Raw genomic sequence first — 26,034 nt, 5'->3', positions numbered from 1 at the left:
GGCAACTGTCATCCCCTAATCTAATAGCCACAGACGTGAGAACAGCATTTGCAGGTCTTGGTAAGGTGATAATGATGTGTCTCATCTTGGTGGAAGCTCACATTCATATAGCTCACCTTGTCATCTCTGCAAACAAATCTGTTGTCTGAACTTGGAAAACCATTAGCAACAATTTTGGCAACATTTGGAGACTGGACTATAGCATGTTTTTATCTGAATAATGCACATAAATAAGGCTTTGGCATATAGAACCAGAAGGGGAAAAGTTGGAAATAAGGAAGAAATATAAATATTTTAAGTATTCCAACATGCTTTTTTTTGTCTAATCTAGTCCTTTCAAATCTATGCACTAAAATAATATATCCATATTGGGATCATTTTCAACTTCATTGTTTGGGTGGTAACCTGGCACAGCAGATCATTTGCTCATTATAGAATCAGTCTGACTTGATTCTGTTTATGTCACACCTTTAATATCAAAAGTATTCATGGTAAAGCAGAGAAATAGACATGGTGCTAAAAATTGGCATTTATCATGCTTTGGGGTCTCAATTTGCAACTTGTTCATAATAGTTCTGCTGGAGGTGGGCAAAGGATATAAATTTGGTGCTGCTGTCCCATTATCTTGATTATAGCATAAAGCTCAGTGTCTGAAATGCTGCTAGCTGGCTCTGCACTCTATAGAGGCTGTGCATGGCTGATGTACTAAAGCATGTGGTGCAACCAGCCTTCTGCTCTTAAAGGCAGTCTGTCCCCTTTAAAGGGAAGCAGCACAGAATACTATTGCTGCAACTTAAAACAAGAACAATGGAAAACCAGGGCAGAGAGAAGTTTGCAATGTAACAGATGTTGCAGTGGAGGTATTAATGGAAGTGGGCAGAAGGAGATACACCAAGTTTCAATGGCAGGCTGAGAAGCCCTTGTGAACCACCCCAGAAGGGATTGGGAGCAGGTGTACAGGGAGGTCAATTCACAGCATCTGCACCTGAGAACCTGGCAGCAATGCCACACAGTCCAATGACCTCACATGGGTGGTCAAGGTCAGTGAATGCATCTTCATATGACATCTCCTACCCGCTACAACACTGACTTTTCATGCTTCATAATGTACACAACCCATGACTCACTCATTCGCTGCTCCCAATGCGGTCTCCTCCACATTGGGGAAGACCAAATGCAGACTCGCTTTGCGGGACACCTTAGGTCTGTCTGTAAGCATGACCCAGCCCTTCCTGTCACTTGCCATTTCAACACTCCACCCTACTCTCATGCCCACATGTCCATCCTTGGCCTGCTGCAATGTTCCAGTGAAGCCCAACGTAAACTGGAGGAACAGCACCTCATCTTCCGATTAGGCACCTTACAGACTTCCAGTCTTAACGTTGAGTTCAACAACTTCAGACCATGAACTCTCTCCTCTATCTTCACCTCTTCTTTATCCCTTTTTAAAAAAAAAATATTCAGTTATTTTTATTCATTTATTGTTTTATCCCCTCTTCTATCCTTTCTTTATCCCTTTTTCCTCAACCACCACTCCCTCCTCCCACCCCACACCCAAAAGGGCCATCTGTTACTTGCTCCATGTTGTTCTTTCACCGAGTGCTGACCCTTGTTCTGCTATTCCCACATTCTGCTTTTTTACCTTTTATGCCACTATCAGCATCTTCTTCAGCCCTTTCCACTACCATTAACACTCCCTTTGTCTTGTGTCCATGACATCTTTGTCAATCTCTCCTTCGCCCCCACCTATCACTGACCTTCTATCCAGCCTCACCTGCTCCACCCTCCTTAAACAGAATAAATTTCATCACATTTCTACTTTTCTTTATCACTGAAGAAGAGTCATATGGACTTGGAACGTTAACTCTGTTTCTCCCTTCACAGATGTCTTCAGACCTGTTGAGTTTTTCCAGCATTTTCTGTTTTTATTTCAGATTTCCAGCATCCACAGTATTTTGATTTTAACTCACTCAATGGCATTCTCTGGCACCCAGGGCACATGCCTAACATCCAAATACTCCACCTCACCCTCACAAACTTACCAATGCAGTCAGACTCACAATTAAAAGTCACTGGCTCCACATGCTTCCAGCTATTGAGCCATGTTCAGTACATCACCCAAACACAGTGCAACATCATCACTAACATTCTTTGCTCTCTCTTGCAGCACAATATGGCACACAATGGGAAGAAGCAGAGCAGAACCAATGGAGGACAAGAACGCCTGCAACTCCTGAGTCCAACAGAAGTGATAGCTCTCAGCACCATGAGGCTCACTACAACAGAACTTATATCATCCGGTATTGCTGAGATCATTATGAATGGTGGCATGTTTCACAGTCTTATGCCCCTTCTCAACTTCCAACTAACTCTCATCCTGAAATCTGGTTTGATGAGCAAACTGCTGATGGTATGACCATGGGCCTCTTGCTATCCACTTCCTTCACACTAACTTATCCCTTTTTATTTTTTGTTTTCAGATACTCAGGCACAGTAGCCCCAGGAGGGAGAGAGAGAACAATAGCACAGAATTGAGAAAGAGGCCCTTTCCCCTAACCTAATCGCCAGCTTGGGGGATAGTGTAGAGTTGGAATCTGCACATGGTGAATCATCCAGGCATGAGTGGGCTGCAGTTCACAGGATGATGGGGTCGCTGATGAGTTCTGCTGCAGAGGACTTAGATGAGGACCTCGATGGGGCAACACAGAGGTGAGAGTGCACGAAGACAAAAAGGTCTGAAAATTAGTGACCAAAGAAGATGTTTTATGACATGGAATCATGTACTTACAGCACTTTTTATCTAGAGAAATGCAAATGCTTCTGGGCAACTTCAAATAGGTGGATTATTAGACTTCAAGTAGGTCGAAACATTAGTTTTCCCTTGTTTATTTGTTATTACCATCAAGACTGTGGAGCAGTGCCCTTGTATCAAATCACCTAAGTGATCTCAACATTTCAATATTCAAAACAGTTAGTGCATGTAATACAGAATGAAGTCCATACTAACAGAACATTGTTGTATTTCTTTGTTTGCTTTACACAAATTTACCAACCTCATACCAGACTGATAAACTAAGTGTAGGTTCTGTTTATTTAGCTTCAACAGCTATTACTCACAAGGACGGCACAGCTGCAATTCTTACGCCACACATTGCATGTACAACGAGTTGCTGGTCACATGCTACTCTCCATCCTGGCTATTTGCTCATTTGCATTTTCCCATAAAGTGGTGTCACAACAAACATGACCATGTTAGATTATACACTTGTGAAGTGAAACAAAGGACTATTGTAGTGCTTTGCAAAGTAGTTCCTATTGTAATAAAAACAAAAAACTGCGGATGCTGGAAATCCAAAACAAAAACAGAATTACCTGGAAAAACTCAGCAGGTCTGGCAGCATCGGCTGAGAAGAAAAGAGTTGACATTTCGAGTCCTCATGACCCTTCAGTTCTGCTGAAGGGTCATGAGGACTCGAAACGTCAACTCTTTTCTTCTCTGCCGATGCAGCCAGTTCCTAATGTAAGCCCATTTTAACTCACCACCAACCTCTCAAGGGCAATTAGGGCTGAGTGCTGGCCTTGCCAATCACTAGATCACCCATACCCCATGAATATATATAAAAAAAACTCTTGAAAATTAATTTGTCCCAGACATCAGTAAAAACAAAATAGCACTGAAGCATGCACAGTAACTTTCAGCAGATAATTATTAAAGTTTGTATATTATAGATCAACATATAAATACATCATATAAATATGAAAATTGTGTTTTAAAGCATATTGTAAAAATTATATAATTTTATGAACTCATATGTTTCAGCCAAGCTCTCTCTATTCCCTGCTGATAGAACACTTAGGGCAGAATTGTCCCAGATTTGCACAAAGTGGGCAGGAAAAAAATAAAATCGATTTACCAGCCGGCTGCAATGTGGGTTATTGTGCTGTATTGTCCCCTTCCCACCTCATTAATTATTCACTCATGCAGAGCACACCATTTTGCTGGCGGGTGGCCTCTGATTCACCTGCTACGCCATCACCTTGCTGCTTCCTCACGCTGGAAGCCATGTTTAAACCACAGCCACGCGCACATCTCTCAGTGCTCCTAGCCCGGGACTGCTGCACAGAAGACATGGCCCTGAAAGGCAAGAAGACTGCAGCTCCCCAATTCAGTGATACATCCTGAAATACGTTTTGGATGTAGTGGAGGTCTGCCATGATGTCCTGTACCCCGCTCTGGCTGCAGGAGGGTCAGCAATATCACCAATCCAGATTGGGAGGCGGTGGCAGCAGTGGTCAGTGCCAACGCTGCCCACAAGAGGTTGGCCATCCAGTCCAGAAATACGATGAAGGATCTCACCTATGCTGCCAGGATAAGTCAACCATCTCATCACTCTAACCTCACACATTGACAAGCCCATTACACATTCACTGGTATCTCACTCACTGCCAGCTTAAGGGACATCACCTCTCACTCTCTCCCACACACCCTCACATCTCTAATAGGCCTCATCTCCTCTGGAGAATGCTTCCTCATTCCATCCGTGCCTTCACTAAGCACACAGGTGCACAGCTAGCATCATTCTCACTTGGCCTGGCATGTGCCTTGGTCACACTCTCTCCATCTGTCTTTACGCCAGACAAGATCATGCACAATAAAAGGGAGAAGTCACAGACCTGGGGTAGAGTGCAGACGTCAAGGTCCTCTCTCCCTTTGAAAACCTCATATTAGAGGCTGGCCGGAGACCATGTGCTCCATTCCTGTGGCAACTACGAGTCAACGCCAAGCATACAAGTGAGGATCATGCACCAGACCATCCCTCTGGCAACTCAACTGTGAGTCCACTTCTGTGTACCATGGTGGCCATGCGCAAATAATCCCCATTTTCTCTCGTGGGCACATCTGCCATGTCACCCTCAAGCAACGTTGACCCAGACTCAACATCGACAGCACCCTCGAAGGCCCATCACAGCGCTCACCCACACCCTTCTCCAGCGCAGCCACACACACCTCAATGGGACCTACATGTACAGCAGGCTCGGGTTCACTATCTGGTGAGCACAGCACACAATCTGTCCCACAAGAGGCGGAGGCACGGATACCGAGGTCACCAGCACTCGGAGGACTGCAAGGGATCTGTTGAGTCCGAGTCAGGTGATGAGCCTCTGGACCCAGTCCTCAGTCAGTTGTTGGAGTTGCAGCGACAGTCACGGGAATAGCAGCAAGCGATGACAGCTGCACTCCTCAGATTGCAACGTACAATGTAGATGTCTGTCTGCCTTCAGTCCGAGGTGATCACGCTGTCATGCCAATGCACCAAGGTCAACATTAGCAGAATGGCGGCCATCATGGCAACGTTGGTCCAGGACATCAGTCCTGTTCTGCTGCATAGGCTCAACTCCATCACTGACGCCATAGTTGGCCTCCAACAGTATCAACGTGAGACAGGTGTGGGGCAGCTCGATCACAATCCAGCTTCCCCTTCCCCTTAGGAACTCAGCCAGGGGCTGTTGGCAACCCAAAGGGAGGAGGAACGGCAGCTCAACATCCCGGGGCCATCCAATCACATGACTCTAGGAATGTCCGGCCAATCCAACTTCCGTCTTCCTGCAACCCCCATCAGCTCCAGCTCCTCAGGCTGAGGAAGTTGAACCTGCCACACAGAAGGAGACCCAAAGCAGGCTGGGGCCCTCCACATCTTGGCCTTCCAGAGGGCACCCACTAAGGTCATCACAGACCTGTAGCAGTCAGCAGACTCCATCTCGCTGTGGATCTCTGGGGAGCACCAGGATGTAGCGGCAGGGTTAGGACGATTAAGGAAATGTAGTTTCACTGCATGAGCACTTGTACATAACATTGACTGTTGTAAATAAACTCCCAAGAATGTCACCCCGCCTATGGCTCCTTGTTATGATGAGCACTGTTCATGTCAGTCTGAAGTGAAAGCTTTCTGTTCTTGCACAAGATAAAGGCAGGTATCTCAGTCCAGGGCTTCCTCCTTGTGCTCTGTGCAACCTTCCCAGCACACTGATGATGCGTCTTCACTTTCACTGGACACAACAGTCATGCCTGCACCTCGATGGGACTTATTATCACTGCTAGAATATCCTGGGCCAGCGGCACATAGCTCTGTCATTCTCTCTGTTTGCTCTCAGCACCTTTTGAGGTGTGGCTGACCCCCCATCTCATCAGCATCTGTGTCCGGTGACAGTCTGGTCCTGAAGGGTTCCGCTCATGAAGGATGCCATTGGATCAGGAGAAGTTAAAGTTTTCCCGCTGCATCTCCATGATATGACCCTGTTCACAGAGCGTATACGAGGTGCCATCAGCCAGACAGGAGTCAGACATTCACATAAGCTATGTACGGATCTATGGATTGTCCCCACTGCATGTCGTCATCATCATCCTCCTGTAACGTAGTTAGGGAGTATAGGCACCTGCTGTGTCTCCATGACAGGAGCCTTACCACAGAGGGTAAGCTCCCTGCCATTGGCCACACAAGAGCCAAATGTTCATAGATACAATGTGAGGATTTATCGATTGTCCTCACTGCCTGTCGTCATTAACCTCCACAAATCTAGGTGAGGGACACCCAGCCGTGCCTGCCTTGCCTGGACAACACAATGGCCTCATCGCCTTCGAGGACCTCATCACCCTCATCCCTGTCAACTTCCTCCTCATCAGAGGAGATGTGCAGTTCCTCCATCTCCTCCTCAGACAGCTCCCCTCCCTGTTGCAGTGCCAGGTTGTGAAGGGTGCAGTAGACACCCTCTGTGGACTGTATTGCAGGGCTCCACCAGGCCAATCCAGGCACCGGAACCTCATTTTCAACATTCTGATGGTTTGTTCCTCCAAGTTGCGAGCTGCAGCATGAGTCTCACTGATCATGAGCTAGCTGAAGCCAAGTGTCGGCAGTGAAAGGAGTGCGTGACAACCTAGGCACCCCACCCACCTGTTCCCCCTATCACCATCTGCCTCACCTGTGACAGAGTCAGTAGGTTGCGTATTGGGCTCTTCAGTTATTTGAGAACTCATTTTTAGTGTGAAAGCAAGTCATCCCCAACCCCGAGGGACAGCCTAAGAAGAAGATCCTCATTGTACCTTCTCTCTGCTGTACTCTGAGGTTGCTGCATGGGTGTCATGAGCCACATCCTCTGTGGATAGCCCTTGTACCTGAGGAGCCAACCCTGCAGCCTCTCTGGATCCTGGGAGATGTCAGGAACCTGAGACCTACTGAGAGCTTAGGAGTCATGGACAGTCCCTGGGAATCGCATGCAGGCCTGATGGATATGTTTGCCGTGGTTGCAGACCAGCTGAACATTAAGGGAGTGGAAGCCCTTGCAATTCACATACTGCACTGCTTGTTGTCATGGAGATCTAGGCGCCATGTGAGTGCAGTTGATGGCACCCTGCATCTATGGAAAACCAGAAGTCTGTGCAAATCCCAGTGCTCTTGCTTCCTGGCTTGCCTGATCCTGGTCAAAATGCACAAAGTTGTGTGCCTTCACGAATATGGCATCCGTGACCTCTTGGATGCACTTGTGTGTGGAGGCTTGCGAGATCCCACAGAGGTCACCTGTGGAGCTCTGGAAGAAGCCACAGCCACTGGCAGCGGGTGTCCTCCATGCCCCCATGGCGCCAAATCCTGCAGCCAGCGGCATATATGACTGACCAGTTCCCTGGACATGCACAGCCTTTGATGACACTGATTTTCGGTCATCTGCAGGAATGACAAGCACTGTCTGTAGAACCTGGATCTAACTAGATGCTGACCCACAACAGCTCACTGTGGCTCCTCAGTGACATGCGAAGGAGCACCAGCCACCCCTTCCTCTTGAGGGTGCTGCTCCTCCCTCTGCCCAGCTAGGCATATTCGTCACTGTCTTCTCCTTTGTCTCTGCTCTCTGTAAGCTATGAGCCATACAGCTAGGTCACCAGGCTCCCTACTCCTGATGTACTCCTCCTGCAGAATGAAAGAGAGAGAGACACATGGATTAGCTTGGGTGTTCTAAGAATCTCTCTTGGTTAAGTTGAAGGCCCCTTAACAATCCTGGAGAGTGCTGGCCACTACTTGGATGGCCAGAGTTTAGTGCGCTGCATGGCTGCCTAAAACCCCACCCATCACTGCCCCTCTCCACCTGACCAATTGACAGCAGCTTCCCCAACTGGACTGCATGCTGAGGTCTCAGCTCAGGTGCAGGCATTCTCCTAACCTGCATTGCAAGGCTGCACTGTTAGATTGAACGATGGAGGAGACTGGTCTAAACTGGGATGATGACATTGCAAGGGGCTGTCAGCACCTCCACCAGTGACTGCTCCATGGACAGCTTTAGCAAGGAAATTGTACGATGTGCCCAGTCGTCCAATTGTTCTGCAATCCACTAAAACACCCATTAATCTGCAGTCTGCGCCTGAGGGGTGAAAAGCTTAGGAGCTTTTGGCACTACTTTCATGCCTCAGCATTGCTTGAGTGGGCAGATAAGTTAGAGGCCCGACTCCAATCATAACAATGCGGCTGTGCCTGAACTGTCTCAGCTGTAAAAGAATGCTCACCTTATACAAGGCTTCCTTAATGCGTGGCAACTTCCCTCCACCCAGCATGTGCTTGTGCATTACCATCAGATTGTGCTGCCTTGGCCCCCGCCCCTCACCCCAACCACAGGGCAGCCCTTGCAGCGCATTGCCAGCCAGCTGGGAAAAAGTGACTCGCCTGTGCCCTCGCCTGAATGCACTGCACCTCTTCCTTGAAGTCGAACAGGTGACCCTCGCAAATGCTGCGCAACATCAGTGTCCACTCACCTCTGAGTTCCCCTTGAAGTTCAGCTCACCAGGTGCATGCCTTATAAATGCTGCTGTGAATCATGTCGTTCTGAAGACATGCAACATGGGAGGTAAATGTGACATGGGGGTTTGATTCTGGAGGGCAAGCAAGATGATGAGATGCAAATGCATTGAAATAACATTCCTGACATTGGACAGCAGGAAAGGCGGCCTGACATTGACAGGCGGAGCAGACAATGGCTAACTGGTTTAATGACAACGGTTTTTAGCCATCTCGCCATATTGATCCCCACCTGTCATGATGCCCTCCATTATTGGGAGCAGATGATTCTGCCCTTAATGAAACCCCTCTTCACACACACACACATATACACACACACAGACACCTCCACCCCAGTCACTCGCTCAGCAGCCTCTCTTCCCCAAGCATGGCTTTATATTTGTGTCTGCTCTGTAGTTATACTTTCACAGTGTAAACTTTGGGTTGGTCTAAGCCAGATGCTATCACAAGCTCTATTATTCAGTCGGCTAGCTCTACTGCTGTGAAGTTGCAATTCCTGCATCTACGTAAGAATTGGTCAATGGTCTCTGTTGGAGGACATGAATTCCAGTTGGTATATTCTGAAGTTAAGCCTCACTTGTAATTGATCTTCAAGTGTTGACCATATTTTTTCTGGGTTCTTAAGATGGTCATTGGAAAACCTGAAATGCTTGTCTGTGGAGGCCTTCACTGCCTAGAGCAATTTTAATTTCAATGGCTTGTTTGCCTAGTTTGGAAATATGAGGTTTGGAATGCGTTGTAGGAACAAAGTAAACTCAGACAGCAGATTTGGTGCCTTCCACTTCTGTGTTGGAAATTTTGTGGTCATCTTTGAGATTTTTGCAGCATTTTTAATGCATTTGGAAGTATTGACATCTATGCAAGTTTCCTCCAGCTCTTTTAGAGTCTAAGGCACTGCCTTTAGTAGCCACTACTTTAGCTAATTATAGGTTACTGCTTGACCTCAAATGGCGGCGCAATTGAGCTCTTTCTGATTTTTCCCAGTTTTAGCTCTAAGCTCCACCCATAAAGCAGTAATTTTGGGAGGAAAATGGCTGCAGCTTCACAAGTGAAAGCAACCAGTGAAAAAAGCTTTTGTACAGGCTTCTTTTAGCTGTTGGAAGCTGTTACTGGAAAGGTTCTTCTTCCCAATCCAATCTGCAGTATTTAGTTTCAGCAGTTTTGAATTCTCCTGTCTATGGAATTCTACCTGTGGTGAAACCACCTGCAGTCTGCTGTTTAATTTCTGTTCCTGCTTAAACTTGCTGCAGTTAGACTTTTACGACTGAAGCTCTCCCAAATTTGAACAATCTGACCACTTTCCAGTTTCTGCTGCCCGGAGCAAGGTGTGATCCCAGAATGAAGGTAGGGCGTGTTATGTGCAGAATTTTTACAAAGCTGCAGAACCCGTACACGCAGTGAGTCTTGATTGTCATGCCATGCCCTGTACAGGCATGAAAATATTATAAACTTGAAAGCTATATTTTTAAAAGTGGACACCAAAAGCTGTTTGAGATGGCTGTATGTATCATGTGACTTAGCAGCATTCAGCTTCAGAGAGCCCTAAAATTCAAGCAAATGCCTAATTAAAATAGAGACAATCACAGCCTCTTGTGAGATTCACACATCTCATTATTTAAAGGGTTTGCCATCAACTCGTCTCCTTGTTTTACTTGGGCCATTGAAACCCAATGGGTGGTAGACAGGCATGAAATGGATCTCATCATGCTTTTATTGTGATGGCTCCTCATCCCAAACAGAATGACTTTGGCTGTCTGAAACTTTCTGGATGTGAAAACCCACAACACAGATTGTTTGGAAAGGGCTAGGAATCTAACTTCAAGCACATCAGATAAAGGGACGTCAATGTGAAAGGGGACGGGAAATACAGGACTGAAGGTGTTGTATCTGAATGCACGCAGTATACAAAATAAGGTAAATGAGCTTGTGGCGCAGATTGAAATTGGCAGGTATGATGTGTCACGGAGACATGGCTGCAAGGGGATCAGGACTGGGAGCTAAATATCCAAGGATATATATCCTATCGAAAAGATAGGCAGGTTGGCAGAGGGGGTAGGGTTGCTTTGTTAATAAGGAATGAAATTAAATCGATAGCAAGAAATGCCGTAGAGTCAGATGATGTAGAATCTGTGTAGGTAGAGTTGAGGAACCGCAAGGGTAAAAAAAAACCATAATGGGAGTTATGTACAGGCCTTCGAACAGTAGTCAGGATGTGGGGCACAAGATATACCAAGGGATAGAAAAGGTGTGTAAGAAAGGTAAGGTTACAGTGATCATGGGGGAATTTCAATATGCAGGTAGACTGGGAAAATCAGGTTGGTAGTGGATCTCAAGAAAAGGAATTTGTGGAATGTCTACGAGATGGCTTTTTGGAGGAGCTTGTGGTGGAGCCCACAAGGGAACAGGCAATTCTAGATTTAGTGATGTATAATGAGGCAGATTTGATAAGGGAGCTTAAGGTGAAGGAACCCTTAGGAGGAATTGACCATAATATGATAGAATTTACCCTGCAATTTGAGAGAAAAAAGCTGGAATCAGATGTAATGGTATTACAGTTGAATAAAGGCAACTACAGAGGCATGAGGGAGGAGCTGGCCAGAATTGACTGGGAGATAAGCCTAGCAGGAAAGATAGTGGAACAGCAATGGCAGGAGTTTCTGGGAGTAATTTGGGAGACACAACAAAAATTCATCCCTAGGAAGAAGAAGCATATTAAAGGGAGGACGAGGCAACCAAGGCTGACAAGGGAAGTCAGGGACAGCATAAAACCTAAAGAGAAAGCATACAATGCGGCGAAGAGCAGTGGGAAACCAGGGGATTGGGAAGCCTACAAAGACCAAGAGAGGACAACTAAAAAAGAAATAAGAAGGGAGAAGATTAAATATGAGGGTAAACTAGCCAGTAATATAAAAGAAGATTGCAAAAGTTTTTTTAGTTCTATAAAGGGTAAGAGAGAGGCAAAAGTGGACATTGGGCTGCTGGAAAATGACACTGGAGAAGTAGTAGTGGAGAACAAAGAAATGGTGGAGGAACTGAATAATTACTTTGCATCTGTCTTTACGGTGGAAGACACGAGTAACATCCTCAAGTTCAAGAGAGTCGGGGGGCAGAGGTGAGTATGGTGGCCATTACCAAGGAGAAGGTGCTAGGAAAACTGAAAGGTCTGAAGGTGGATAAATCACCTGGACCAGATGGATTACACCCCAGAGTTCTGAAGGAGATAGCTGAAGAGATAGTGGAGGCATTAGTGGTGATCTTTCAGGAATCACTGGAGTTAGGGAGGGTCACAGAGGACTGGAAAATCGCTAATGTAACACCCCTGTTTAAGAAGGAGTGAGGCAAAAGACGGGAAATTACAGGCCGATTAGCCTGACCTCGGTCGTTGGTAAGATTTTAGAGTCCATTATTAAGGATGAGATTTCATAATACTTGGAAGTACAAGGTAAAATCGGGCAAAGTCAGCATGTTTTCATCAAGGGGAGGTCATGCCTAACAAATCTGTTAGAATTCTTTGAGGAGGGAACAAGTAGGTTAGACAAAGGAGAGCCAATAGATGTTATCTACTTGGACTTCCAGAAGGCCTTTGACAAGGTGCCGCACAGGAGGCTGCTCAGTAAGATAAGAGCCCATGGTGTTAGAGGCAAGCTACTAGCATGGATAGAAGATTGGCTATCTGGCAGGAGGCAGAGAGTGGGGATAAGGGGGTCCTTCTCAGGATGGCGGCTGGTGACTAGTGGAGTTCCACAGGGGTCAGTGTTGGGACCACAACTTTTCATTTTATACATTAATGATCTAGATGAAGGAACTGAGGGCATCTTGGCTAAGTTTGCAGATAATACAAAGATAGGTGGAGGGACAGGTAGTATTGAGGAGATGGGGAGGCTACAGAAGGATTTAGACAGGTTAGGAGAATGGGCAAAGAAGTGGCAGATGGCATACAACGTGGGGAATTGGGAGGTCATTCACTATGGTAGGAAGAATAGAGGCATAGACTATTTCCTAAATTGGGAGAGAATTCAGAAATCTGGAGTGCAAAGGGACTTGGGTGTTCTAGTCCAGGATTCTCTTAAGGTTAACTTGCAGGTTGAGTCTGTAGTTAGGAAGGCAAATGCAATGTTGGCATTTATTTTGAGAGGACTAGAATATAAAAACAGGGATGTGCTGCTGAGGCTTTATAAGGCTCTGCTCAGACCACATTTAGAATATTGTGAACAATCTTGGACCCCATATCTTAGGAAGGATGTGCTGGCCCTGGAGAGGGTCCAGAGGAGGTTTATGAGAACGATCCCAGGAATGAAAGGCTTAACATATGAGGAACGTTTGAGGACTCTGCGTCTATACTCGATGGAGTTTAGAAGGATGAGGGTGGATCTGATTGAAACTTACAGAATACTGAAAGGCCTGGATAGAGTGGACGTGAGGAAGATGTTTCCATTAGGAGGAGAGACTAGGACCCAAGGACACAGCCTCAGAGTAAAGGGAAGACCTTTTAGAAAAGAGATGAGGAGAATCTTCTTTAGCCAGAGAGTGGTGAATCTATAGAATTCATTGCCACAGAAGGCTGTGGAGGCCAGGTTATTGAGTACAGTTAAGACCGAGATAGATAGGTTCTTGATTGGTAAGGGGATCAAAGGTTACGGGGAGTAGGCAGGAGAATGGGGTTGAGAAATTTATCAGCCATGATTGAATGGCGGAGCGGACTCGATGGGCTGAATGGCCTAATTTCTGCTCCTATGTCTTATGGTCTTATGGTCTAACTCAGTTTATCAGAATAACACATCACCTTATTTGGAAAAGGACTTTGGACTTGAAACATGTTACATGGTAAAGCTGCCATGTTTGTTACCTGCTTTTAAAATATAACAGCAAAGCTGTTCTAAGACAGATACCATCAGAAACACCATTCTAAGATACCAAACCAGCTGCAGGACAACTGTGCAGCCAAGGTATTAAGTGGGAGAAGTGTCTCTCCCCAACCTGTTCCAACTAAAAGTTCACCTGAGAGCTGACCTTCTGGCAATTCAAATACAAGAAACTTCACAGCTTACTGAGAATCCTCTGCTTTTACAAGACCTCCACTACAGCTAAAGCATCAACTCATCCAAGAAACTACAGGCCTGCTATAAATAGACAAAAATAATTCCAGATTGCAAACATATCAGTTTTTCTTCATCTGTATCTAACCTTTATGTGTGTGATAGTGTGTATACGATTTCACATTTAAACCTCCGGGGCAAGTATTTGCTAATAAATAATGTTGTTTATTTTTAAATTCACAAAAGCTTACTTCTGGAACTCATTGGGACAAATCATTCTGGGGATAAGAAAACACACTAACCTTACACATTAAAACACTTTGATCATGGCCAACAATAAAACATATAAACTCTGTTCATGGCAGTTCTTTCACCTTCACACCAGCACTTTCTTTTGCTGGAGGGGTTGAGGCTTGTATTCAGCTCAGTCAAATCTTCAAAACCATACTACCACCCTGCCACTATTTTACATTATTCTTCTGTTCAATGTAAACATACCAGCCATACACAAAGATTGGTGAAACAATAATGTGTGTTTTTTAAAAGCAAAAAACTGCAGATGCTGGAAATCCAAAACAAAAACAAAATACCTGGAAAAACTCAGCAGGTCTGACATCATCTGCAGAGAGGAACTAGGTTAATGTTTCGAGTCTGAATGACTCTTCATCAGAACTAAGGAAAAATAGAAAAGAGGTGAAATATAAGCTGGTTTAAGGGTGGGTGGGACAAGTAGAGCTGGATAGAGGGCCAGTGATAGGTGGAGATTGCCAAAAGATGTCATAGACAAAAGGATAAAGAGGTGTTGACGGTGGTGATGTTAGCTAAGAAATGTGCTAATGGTGACATTAAGGGTAGAAAGCAGGACGAGCAAGGTACAGATAGCCCTAGTGGGGGTGGGGTGGGGGAAGGGATCAAAATAGACTAAAAGGTGGAGATAAAACAATGGATGGAAATACATTTAAACATAATTTTGTTTTTTAATAATAATTTTTTTTTATTTGAAGATAAAACTTTATACATATAGATATACTAGGAGGCTAAGTTTGGTATATCTGATCTCTACCCTGCTGCTTGCACACCGCCTACAGTCCTGGGATTAATACATCACAACCTGTTTTGATGTGGTAGTGATTGACAGTAGTTTAAGATACACTTTATTAAAGGTTTATGCACATCATGTCACAACAGTAATCTGAAATTGAAAACAGAAAATGCTGGAAAGACTAAGCAGACCTGGCAGTTCTGCCACTGCTACTGGGTTCGGAGGATTCATACGAGGCAAAAGGGTAGTTTCCACATGTGGCTTGACAAATTTATTTGAATTAACAATAAATTCTATTTGATTGACACATTCTTGGATATGCATTTACGAACAGGAGTAGCTGCATTGAGCCTCACTCTGAAAGCTCAACTAGAGCAACTATTCCTCAAAATTATTACTTTTTTGTTGTTGTTTATACTTTCAGATAATTCAATGCCATTCAATGGCGGATCTGAAATAGTTTGCAAAGCCAAGAACCCTTGTTCTGTGGTGCCAGCAAATCTGTGCTGAGACAACTGATAGTGTGGGCAGGCTTGGGTCAAGAGTATGGAAGAATGGCCATGCCTGATTTTGTGGCCAGTGACCTCTATTAATTTTAATAGGCTCCTTGTAAATAAAATTGCAACCAAATGCAAAAGTACTGCATTAATAAAAGAAGTAACTGAAACTCTTATATTGCAAATAAATTGACTATCCCTAGCAATAAGATTTACGCATAAATCAATAGGCAGAACAAACTAAGTCTTTTTAAAAATCAAACTTTGCAACCAATATTCAAAACCACTATATAGTTTAAAAAGTACTTACATAAGCTAAGATAGCAAAATATGAAATCTTACCAGTTTTGTTCACATCCCCAGTGAAGCTTCACAAAATTGTGAAGGAATTACATACGAACATATGAACTAGGAGCAGGAGTAGGCCACTCGGCCCTTCAAGCCTGCTTTACTATTCAATAAGATCATGGTTGATCTGATTGTAACCTCCCACCTACCCTTGATAACCTTTCACCCCCTTGTTAAGCAAGAATCTATCTAGCTCTGCCTTGAAAATATTCAAAGACTCTGCTTCCACTGCCTTTTGAGGAAGAGAGTTCCAAAGATTCACTACCCTCTGAGAGAAAAAAATTCTCCTCACTTCTGTCTTAAATAAGCGATCCCTTATTTTTAAACAGTGACCCCAAATTCTAGATTCTCTACATCCTCTCCACTTCCACTCTGTCAAGACCCCTCAGGATCATAAAGATTTTGAACAAGTCACCTCTTGCTCTTCTAAACTCCAGTAGATACAAGCCCAACCTGTCCAACCTAAGACAACTTGCCCATTTCAGGTATTAGTCTCATAAACTTTCTCTGAACTACTTCTTATGCATTTACATACTTCCTTAAATAAGGAAACCAATACTGTATACAGTACTGCAGATGTGGTTTCACCAGTGCCCTGTTCAACTGAAGCACAACCTCCTGACTTCAGTATTCAATTTCCCTCAAAATAATTAAAAAATAAATAAAAATAAATAGTGCTGTTTGTGACCTCAGGATGTCACAAAGTGCTTCACAGCCAATGGAGCTGATACTTTTGTGGTATTCTCATTGATGCAATATAGAGACATGTGGCAGCCACCTTGTGCATAGCAAGGCCCCACCAATAACAATGAGGTAAATGACCAGAGACTCTGTTATTAATGATGTTGGTTGGCTAGGATATCAGAAGTCCCCAGCTCTTTTTTGCATAGCACCATTTTATGTCAACTTGAGGGGCCAAATGGGGCCCCTCATTTAACATCTCATCTAAAAGCCCCACTTGTGGCAGTGCAGCACCACCCCAGTACTGCACTGATATATGAGTCTAGTTCATATGCTTAAATTTCTGGAATAGGGCTTGAATCCCTGATTTTTTAACTTAGAAGCAAAGGCACTACCACCGAGCCAAGACTGACACTTGCTAATAGCTCTAAATATATATAAGTAAGCTGAATATATCTAAATGAGAAGAATCACAGAATTATTACAGTGCAGAAGGAGGCTTTTTGGCCCATCATACCTCTGGTGTCATTCTCTGGTGGTAAGCAAAATAGATGTTTTATCAATTGAATATGCTTGTCTAATATAAAAAGTATCTCAATGTTGCATAATTTACAAGAGGAATTTCCACTAAATCCACAACTAGAATTCTCTGGCTGGAAAATGTAAACCAAAAGAACATTTATTCTGGATTTATTGTTGACTGCACATTTAATCAGTACTCCCTACCATCTTTATCATTACAACCTTACTTTGATATTAAATTAATGTTCAGTCCAGTGAAAATCTAAAATCTATTTAAATCCGCAGCAAAACCTATATTTAGTATGTTTAACCACTTCAGTAATAATCACTATTAAACTCACAATTTCCAGTGCATTATAACAAAAGAAAATCTTGTATTTATACAGCTCTGTTCATGACCTCAGGACGTCCCAGTCTGCTTTACAGCCACTGAGGTATTTTTGAAGTTTAGTCACTATTGCAATGTAGCAAACAAAGCGGCCAGTTTACACATAAACTCTCACAGACAGCAATGTGATAACAACCTGATCATTTTTTCTGTGATGTTGACTGAGGGTTAAGTGTTGGCCAGGGACACCAGGCATAACCTCCTTGCTCTTCTGTGAAATAGTTCTTTGGGATCTTTTGCGTCTACCAAGAGGGCAGTAGGGTTTAACGTCTCATCTGAAAACAGCATCTCTGACAGTGCAGTTCTGACTCAGTACTGTACTGGACGCATCAAACCTTGATTTTGTGCTCAAGTCCTGGTGAAGGACTTGAACCCACAGCCTTCTGTCTTAGAGGTGAGACAGCTACCAACTGGGCCATGACGGACATTATTTAATTTTATTATATTATGTATTTATGATGAAAATTTACTACTTTAAAGCTATACTTTAATGAGCGTAAAGAAACTTGTATAATTGTGATAAAATTACCTTATTGCCTTGATCATGTTAAGACCCATTTCCACACAGCAGTGTGCGTGGTCGTGACGTGGCTCAGGGAGTCCAGATACACAGTAATAACAATCTCCAAGGATCTTAATTCGAAGACAATGATGTTCCTAAAACGTTATTAGAAATGCATTATTTTAATTAATATACTACACTGCACAATTGTGTTAGTGGAACTCTTTGCATGCACAGTATAACAAGAAATATACATTGTCTTACAGTACACTTGTCAAAGTTGCTACTAAATATGCATTTACTGTGAAAAGAATATTGTTGCACAGTTTCATACTTTTGCATTTATATAGCCTTCTGATGGCTATATTTGCTGAGAGAAAAAACAGAAAATAATCATTCCTCTTTAGTGATTACACCTATCAGAAGAATAGGAGTCTAGGAAAAGCACTCCAGGCACTTTACAAAGTGCTCCAGCGTAACACCTTATTTAGAGTGACCAGGCTACATGGAGTTTCTATAAATGTATTTAAATTTAACTAAGTTAAATGTTTTCTTTTACTAAACACTGTAACACAATGCCACAGGTCAGATAATAATGTATTATCCTGTTTAGAAAATATTATATAAAATCGCAAGTAATATGTAATGTAAATAACTCTTTAAGCTAATTGATGAGTTCCGAGGGGCGTGACCTATTCTAATTAGCATTAGCTCTCCGGGGTACTATATTTCTGTGCCAATTTCATTATAAAACACATTGGGGATAAAGTTTGTCTTTGCCAGTAACATAAGATGGACTCAAAGCAAGTTGGCATCAAAGTAAAAATGTGACTTGTAATGTGCTCATCAGCTGAAAGATTTATTGATATCATAAACAACTGTTATCTTAATATGCCAGCATAAAACTAGAGCTAAATAGTCACTTGGACAGCAGTGGTCATAATATTACTAGAATTAATTTGATCAACAAAATCAAGAAAATGTACCAGATGGCAAATGACATGAGTAAAATTCATTAAGAGGATCTACTGAAGAAACATTGAAAACAAATGTAAAACTTGTAGAACCATCCTCATACTTAAGGAAGCAATGCAAGTCTCCAGGATTAAAAGCAATGCCAATAGTAAAATGAAACTAAATTGGTTAACTGGATATGTCCAAAGATGAATTATAGTTTAAGGAAAATAACTCACAGGTTAACAGGAATAGGTATTAAACTCAGTTGAGGACAACAGAAGCTGCTACCAGACCAGCCAACAGGATGTTGGCAAAGAGGATAATATATTAAGTGCTAGCAATAACAAAGCCTTTTTTTTCAATCATGTTAACCAAAGGATTCTATAGAGCCACTGAAGGATTTCACAGGGCAAATTCAGACGGACTCCTAAACTTTGGCTGAGATTTTAAATGGTTGCTTTGCATCAGTCTACATTAATGAAGAAAATGCTGTGTTATCATTAATATAGATTAGGATGGATATTGTAATTGAATGTATTAAATTAGATATGCATATAGCCCTGGCTAGAATTAGGTTTTTCAAAATAGATTGGGGATTGGGTTTCTCACTCAAGGGCGCTAAAAGAAATGGGAGCTGCACTTTGTGAGTGTCTTGCTTATATTTTTCATAGCTCACTGAAGAGTTTGGGATCGTTCCCAAGGACTGGAAAAAGGCTGGCGGTAAGTCAGAACCATAAGTTTGACTTTGTTCAGAGGCATTGCTAGAGGGATTGCTGGAGTTGCTGAGGTTACACTGTACCCATTGACAGAGGTGCCTTGACAGAGAAAGACTTATTCAAGAGCCTTAACATGATCTCTGGAAAAGATCTCTCACAAACCTGGCTGAATATTTCTGAGGAATTCAAAAAGCTGGTGGAGCAGCACTCAGCTTCAGAGCATCAGTGGCTTCAGCGTTATAGCAGTCAGCTGAGTTTAAAAATAGGAAGGTGGAGGTGTTTTTGGGAGGGGGGGGTGAGGGCACGGGGTTGCTGCTTTCCCGACCTCATCTAGTGTGGTCTGTGCCGATCATCACATTATAGAGGATGGTAGCAAGGGTATTCTGTGCAAAAATCCAGAAGTATGAAAGTGGACAGATTGTGACATCAGTCAGCACCCAATGCTCATTTGACACCCACCTGCCATTTGGACCCCTCCGCTCTAGTTAACATGCTCTCTTAAACATGTACAGCTGAACATATGCACGAGGGACCCTCAACCAGAGCTATTTAAAGGCATCAGCATCCAACTTGCGGGTGAGTTGACAATCTACTTGCTGTTGCAGAGTTAGTAGAAGTATTGGGTTGTTGGAGAAGTTCTGAAATGTTGGTTAAAGTCAGCATGGAGTGGTGCTGGATGTTTGAAAGGAGTTGTGTGATTCAAAAAGGCTTCTTGAGTTCAGCACTTGCCCCCAGTTATGAGGGCTTTATTGTGGGTCCACTTGGGGTGCAGCATCAGAGGGAAATGGAGCAGAAGCAGCAGAGAAGACAAGATGCTCACAGAGGGAAGAAGAGCTCTCAGCAGGAAGCCTTACCTACCTAGGGTCTTCAGGAGCACTTGTCCTAACTGCAGAGAGAGAGAAAGAGATAGAGAAACCAGAATTGGAGCCACCAGGAGGAGACCACCAGTGGGGGAACTGGGAAGAGGAGCAAAGAAAGAGGCTCCATGCAGTAAAAGTGCTGTGGTTGACAGGCTTCAAGTAATGAGGGCTCAGAAGAATCCCTGGAGAGCTCAAAAGGCAGCGGAAACTTGGTGACTCTATACTGCAGGCCATTGCGGCAAAGGTAATCCTTTGGTGGCTGAAGAGCTGAAGTTGAGCCTGTGAATTGGTGCTGGAGTGCAGACTCGGGAATCCAGGGGAGTGTAGTTTCGGGAGGTGACATTGAAGCCCTGCAAGGTGAGCTGTCATTGAGGCCATCCAAGTTGGAACAACCTTTGGAGGGATTCTGAGGCTACATCTTCAAAAGGGAAGAATGAAGACTTGCAACCCCTCATAAGTGAGACAGAGTTTAAATGAGATTGTGTAACTCATGATGAACTTGGCTTCTGGGTGGGCTACTGAGAAGTTCATGGAATTTGTCTTGGTCATATCTGCCATTATTTGTGCAGTGTATGTGTTCAGCCACAGTTCACTTGTTAATTTACATGTACCTTATGTTAATTCTGAATGTTAGAGTATAAGATAGATATTGGAAATTGTTTTACTTTATGACTTTGTATAGTAAGGTTTATTTTGTTTGTTCAGAAACTGAGGAATCTTGTGGCTTTATTCTCTTAGTGAGTACCTTGGATCTCAAATGTTGTCTACTTGAAACAAAAAGTTACTGGTCCCTAACCGGATCATACCAAAAGCTTAGCGTTCTGGTCCAGGATCATAACAAGCGAAACTCACCTCCCCTTGGCAGTTAAATTTCTCCACATTATAGATAAATATAGCATTATGAACTTGGGTAGTTGCAGCATAAAGCACATATACATCCTGCAGAATGGTAGTGCTCAAGGTTGTTGGACAGGGCAACAATCACAGTTTAGGCAGCATGAGCCATTAAAGGACCATCACCAGTGCCAAGAAGCTATTATAAATGTAAGTCGGATATTAGGATGTCTTGCCAGGATAGTTAAATACAAACAAGAAATATTAACCTTTTGCTGTGTAAGGCCTTGGTCAGGTCACACCTAGATACTGTGTCCAGTTTTGTTTTTTTCACATGGTAGGTGATATAGAGGCAATGGAACGGGCACAGAGGGTTTTGCTAGGTTGATACCTAGTATAAGTGCTTTCACTGAATTGAAAAATAATGAAAGAATAGACTAGTTGAACTAGATAGAGTTGTGAGGGGACATGCATAAGTTATGAAAACTTAAAAATAGGCTAGAGGTATGGAAGTATTTCTCTTGGCAGGAGTGTTAACCTCTGGAATAATTTGCAGATGAAGTGAGTGCAGATTCACTTCAAGTATTCAAAAGTGAGCTGGTGAGTTCCCTGGAATGACGATCGTGTCTACACGTAGAAGGCAAGTAAGCCTCTGGGGTTGTGTCGCATATTTATTGTGTTTCCAGAAACTTGTTGATCAGCTTCAGAGGTCAGAAATTAATTTCACAGAGATTTTTCCTGGATCGGTCAAAGGTTTTTTTTTGGCCTTTCCATTGGATTGCATGCTTGTGGTGGTGCATATTGGGATTGGGGGTGGAGCCGTCTGTGCCTGCTGGCGTCTTGTGTCCTTGGCAGTGTGAGTGGACAATATGGTGAGAAGGCCAAAACTCAGTTTCACAATGTCATGAAACCAGTTTGCAAGCGTCCACTCAGCCCATCAATGGCGGGCTGCGTTTCCCGCCTTCGAACATTGGGAACCTCATTGTAATACCTCTGCATATCATTGTAAGTCTAGCCCGCCGGACTCACCCCCTATGCTAGATTGTCCACCCACATCAGCGTGATTGCATGCTGATGTGTTTCACAAATGCACATAAGTGACATGTACCTGGTGAGCTGCACTTTGCTTGGGGCTTCGAGGTTTGTTTACCTATCTTGCTTCATGCAGCACTCACAATTATCAATACCAGGTTTTGCACACAGCACCACAGCACATCCAGGTGGACTCATGGGCAGGTCTCTACCTACCAGACTACCCATAAGGTAGAAGTGGCTTTGTATGGTTGCAGGGCTAGAGCTTGCTTGGGGAAGGGGGTGAAGTGGCCTTGGGTAAGGGAAGAGGCTGCAGGGTGAGGGCTGTACTGGGGAAGGTGGGGGGGGGGGGGGGTGGTGTTGTGGGGGCACATGTTGATCTGTGCAAGTGGTTTCAAGATGGCGAGGGATGAGGAGGCAGTCGCCAGAGGAGATGAGGCCAGATGGAGATGTGAGGGTGTATGTGAGAGTGTGAGTGGTGATGTTCCTTAAACTGGTAGTGAGAGTGAGATGCCTGTGTATGTGTGATGGACTTGAGTGTGTTTAGAATTATGAGATAGCTGCCATACACTGGCGGCATGAATGAGATCATTCATCCTCTATCTGCATTGGATGGCAAACCTCTTCTGTGCAGCATTGGCACTTATCACCACTGCAATCACCTACCAAGCTGCAGTGGTAATGTTGCTGCCCCTCCTGCAGCCAGAGTGGGGGTAGAGAACATCACGGCAGGCCTCCACGGTGTCCAAAAGGCGCTCGAGGGACAGGTCACTAAACCTGGGGGCTGCACTTGTATTGCCTTTTGGGGCCATGTCTTATTTGCAGCAGTCCTGGGCTGGAAGCACTGAGAGGTGTGCGCACAGCTGTACTTTAAATGTGGTGCCTGTCATGATGAAGCAGTTTGGTGGTGCCGTGGTGGGCAAATTGGAGCTGGCCTGCCATGGAAACGACCTGTTTCCTGGGAATGCACAATTAGTGCGGCGGGTTTGGGACGATACGGTGTGAGAAGCCGCCATTGCAATCAGTGGACAAACATCGTTTTACTCGCCTGCTACTATACTTAGTGCAAATCTGGGATGATTCCACCCTGGGGGGTAGAGGGTGAGAGGTGGGGATGGTTTTCAGAAATTACACCATGTCTAGATAGGACTTGTTTGGCGGACCAGTTGGCTTTTGTCATTTCCTCTGGTATCTCTTTATGTGGCTTGGTGTCAAACTTTGTTTGTGAAGCACCTTGGAACATTTTATTACTTTAAAGGTGTTAATAAATGCAAGTTGTTGTTGTTGTTTGCAAGTACCCAGCAGTCTATTTCTTTAGTAATACATGAATTTCAGCTGATGAATATACACTGTCATGTTTAGCTGTAAGTTTTAATTGCTAGTGACTACTTAAAATTAACTTAGCTTTCATCATTTTTCAAAGCAATTGTTACATTATAGCCACATTCTTTGGCTTTTAAGTCACCCACCTGGCTGTTTTGATTATAAATTCAGATTATTAGAGTACCCTGACTGATTCTGAGAAGAACCCCTTAAACAGGCCCTTCCTTATTATGATGCCATGATCAACAGATAAACTGATATTATTTAACCCTTTAAGCACTGACATCAAAGTGCTAGTGTTAATTTTGTAGCCCTGTAATGAACGCTTTACAATAACGTGATATCACTTTGGAAGTAGGGGTTTAAAAGTGGACACAAGTGATGGAACTTTCAACTTTGGCATGATCTAAACAGATGATATCTGATCAGCTGCTCTGCCCAATCGATTTTCATTTCCATTTCCATCAAAGTCAGTGAAGAAAATTGAGCAGGGCATACAATGGGTGGCCAACTGGATATCACCCATTTTACAGCCCATGGAAGGTAAAAGTTCTAACCAATGTCAATGTCTTATCAATTACATTGTTAAGGTTGTTAATGTCAATTACATTGTTAAGGGAAACAGGTGATGGGTATTTGAACACGTATGAATAGGGGACAGCTGGGACACTGGGTGTATGAGAGGAATGTTGACATTGAACAAATCCAAAAACTCATTCAGCAAGGAAAGGCTCTCTGTCTTGGTTTTGACTTCATCAACTGGTGTGGATCCTATTAACACCCACTAATCCAGATGCAGTCTCACCAAGGGAATGGAATATTTTAAAATAACCTACTTCAATTTATATATATCTTTTGCTATTTGGTCAAACATGTTGTCTATTTTCTTTGCAACCTGGGAATACTAGATATTGCTGAGCTGTTCCAATATTCCACAATGCCCCTCTGGCTCTGATCCCTTTACTATGTTTCCACTGAGTATATGTCTCATTTTTTGCCAGATCATACCACTTTAAATTTACCTGCAGTAAATACGCTTGCCATTTTTCTGTGCATAAAGCAATCAACTTTCTGAATTTGTGAACAGTGATTCTTAATACTTGCCACTGTTCCTAATTTAGTGTCATTCTCAAACTTAGACAACTTTGAACTGATTCAGGTCTCTAGATCATCTATGGAATTGACAAACTGCAGTGCTGAAACAATATTAAAAATATATTTGAATAATGAAAAATACTAAAAGACGCACCCCTAGCCAAGCTGTTCCAACATGGCAACAACACTGGCATTAACCTGGCAATGTGGAAAATTATCCAGGTATGTCCTGTCCACAAAAAGCAGGACAAAGCAAAGCTGGCCAACTACTGCCCCATCTGTCTACTCTCGACCATCAGCAAAGTGATGGAAGATGCCATCGACAGTGCTATCAAGCAACATTCACTCAGTAATAACATTGTTCACTAGCACTCAGTTTGGATTTCCACCAGCTCCTAACCTCATTAAAGGCTTGGTCAAACATAGACAAAAGAGTTGAGCTCAAAGGTTAGGGGTTGGGTACTGGAGGGGGAGGAGGTAAGCATTTGTGAGGCTCACACTGCAACTATTCGTACCTGAAAATTGCAATCAGGGTCCTATAATCAGAGTAGGGTACTAATTTACATATTTAAATAGCCTGTTTCAGGTGGGCAACGTAAGCTGCTCACCCATGTATAGACCCATTTGAAAATTGTGTTAGGCAAACCATGGACATAAATGGGACAACAGTACTTCCCTAACTTTCCAGCCTTTTGTTTTTAGATGAGGAACAGGCAACTGGTAGTTGAAAATTGCCCCCATATTCTTTGTTCTCAGACACTGAAATGATGAATAAATGCTCATCAATATTTTGAGAATTTTATTGGTAAATGGAACACTTTTATTTCTATCAAATACTAAATCCAAGCAGATTATGGGTATGACTCCCTCATTATATTTAATTAAAACATTAAGTTATGGATTTATAAAGCAACGGAGGCAGGTAAGCACACTGGGTGAATTTACAAAGCAGCACAATTTGTGGACATCCCACAGCATTTATCATTTTAATTTATCCGTCAAATGAGAGAAAGTTGTAACAAATTGAAGACAAAAAGCAATAAAAATGATAAAAAAGAAAGTTATTGAAACAATAATCAGAATTTTGACGATTGCATCTGTCAAAGTTAAATAATTGACTTAACCCCTCAAGATCCTTTTTGGACTCAGCATAGCACTAGATTTTACATATCGAATTCAGTTATAAAGTCCATCCACAGCATTTATGTTTAATTGAACTTACATGTGCAAGTCGATCAAATCTTGCAAACAGTTCATTCAGCATCCTCACCAGTTCCTGTGCAGACAGGGTTGTAGAGAGGTTGGTAAAACCTTTCACGTCTGCAAAGAGAATACTAAATAAAACATGGAAAATATTGTAT

General features: G+C 43.3%; 1 protein-coding gene across 1 annotated transcript in view; it reads right to left on the bottom strand.

The window, feature by feature from the left end:
* adcy8 (adenylate cyclase 8 (brain)) overlaps positions 1-26,034 on the bottom strand; it is a 130,104-nt gene that overhangs the window by 93,997 nt on the left and 10,073 nt on the right. The window contains exons 4-5 of the mRNA XM_041189964.1: positions 25,896-26,007; positions 17,884-18,011 (exon numbers count right to left, since the gene is read on the bottom strand). Coding sequence (XP_041045898.1) covers positions 17,884-18,011; positions 25,896-26,007 — 240 coding nt within the window. The remainder of the gene's footprint in view (positions 1-17,883; positions 18,012-25,895; positions 26,008-26,034) is intronic.

Source organism: Carcharodon carcharias, chromosome 6 (assembly GCF_017639515.1).
Source record: "Carcharodon carcharias isolate sCarCar2 chromosome 6, sCarCar2.pri, whole genome shotgun sequence".
In the NCBI taxonomy this organism is placed as follows: domain Eukaryota; kingdom Metazoa; phylum Chordata; class Chondrichthyes; order Lamniformes; family Lamnidae; genus Carcharodon; species Carcharodon carcharias.
Note: the sequence above shows the minus strand (reverse complement) of the source record. Positions and strands in the feature narration are given on the sequence as shown.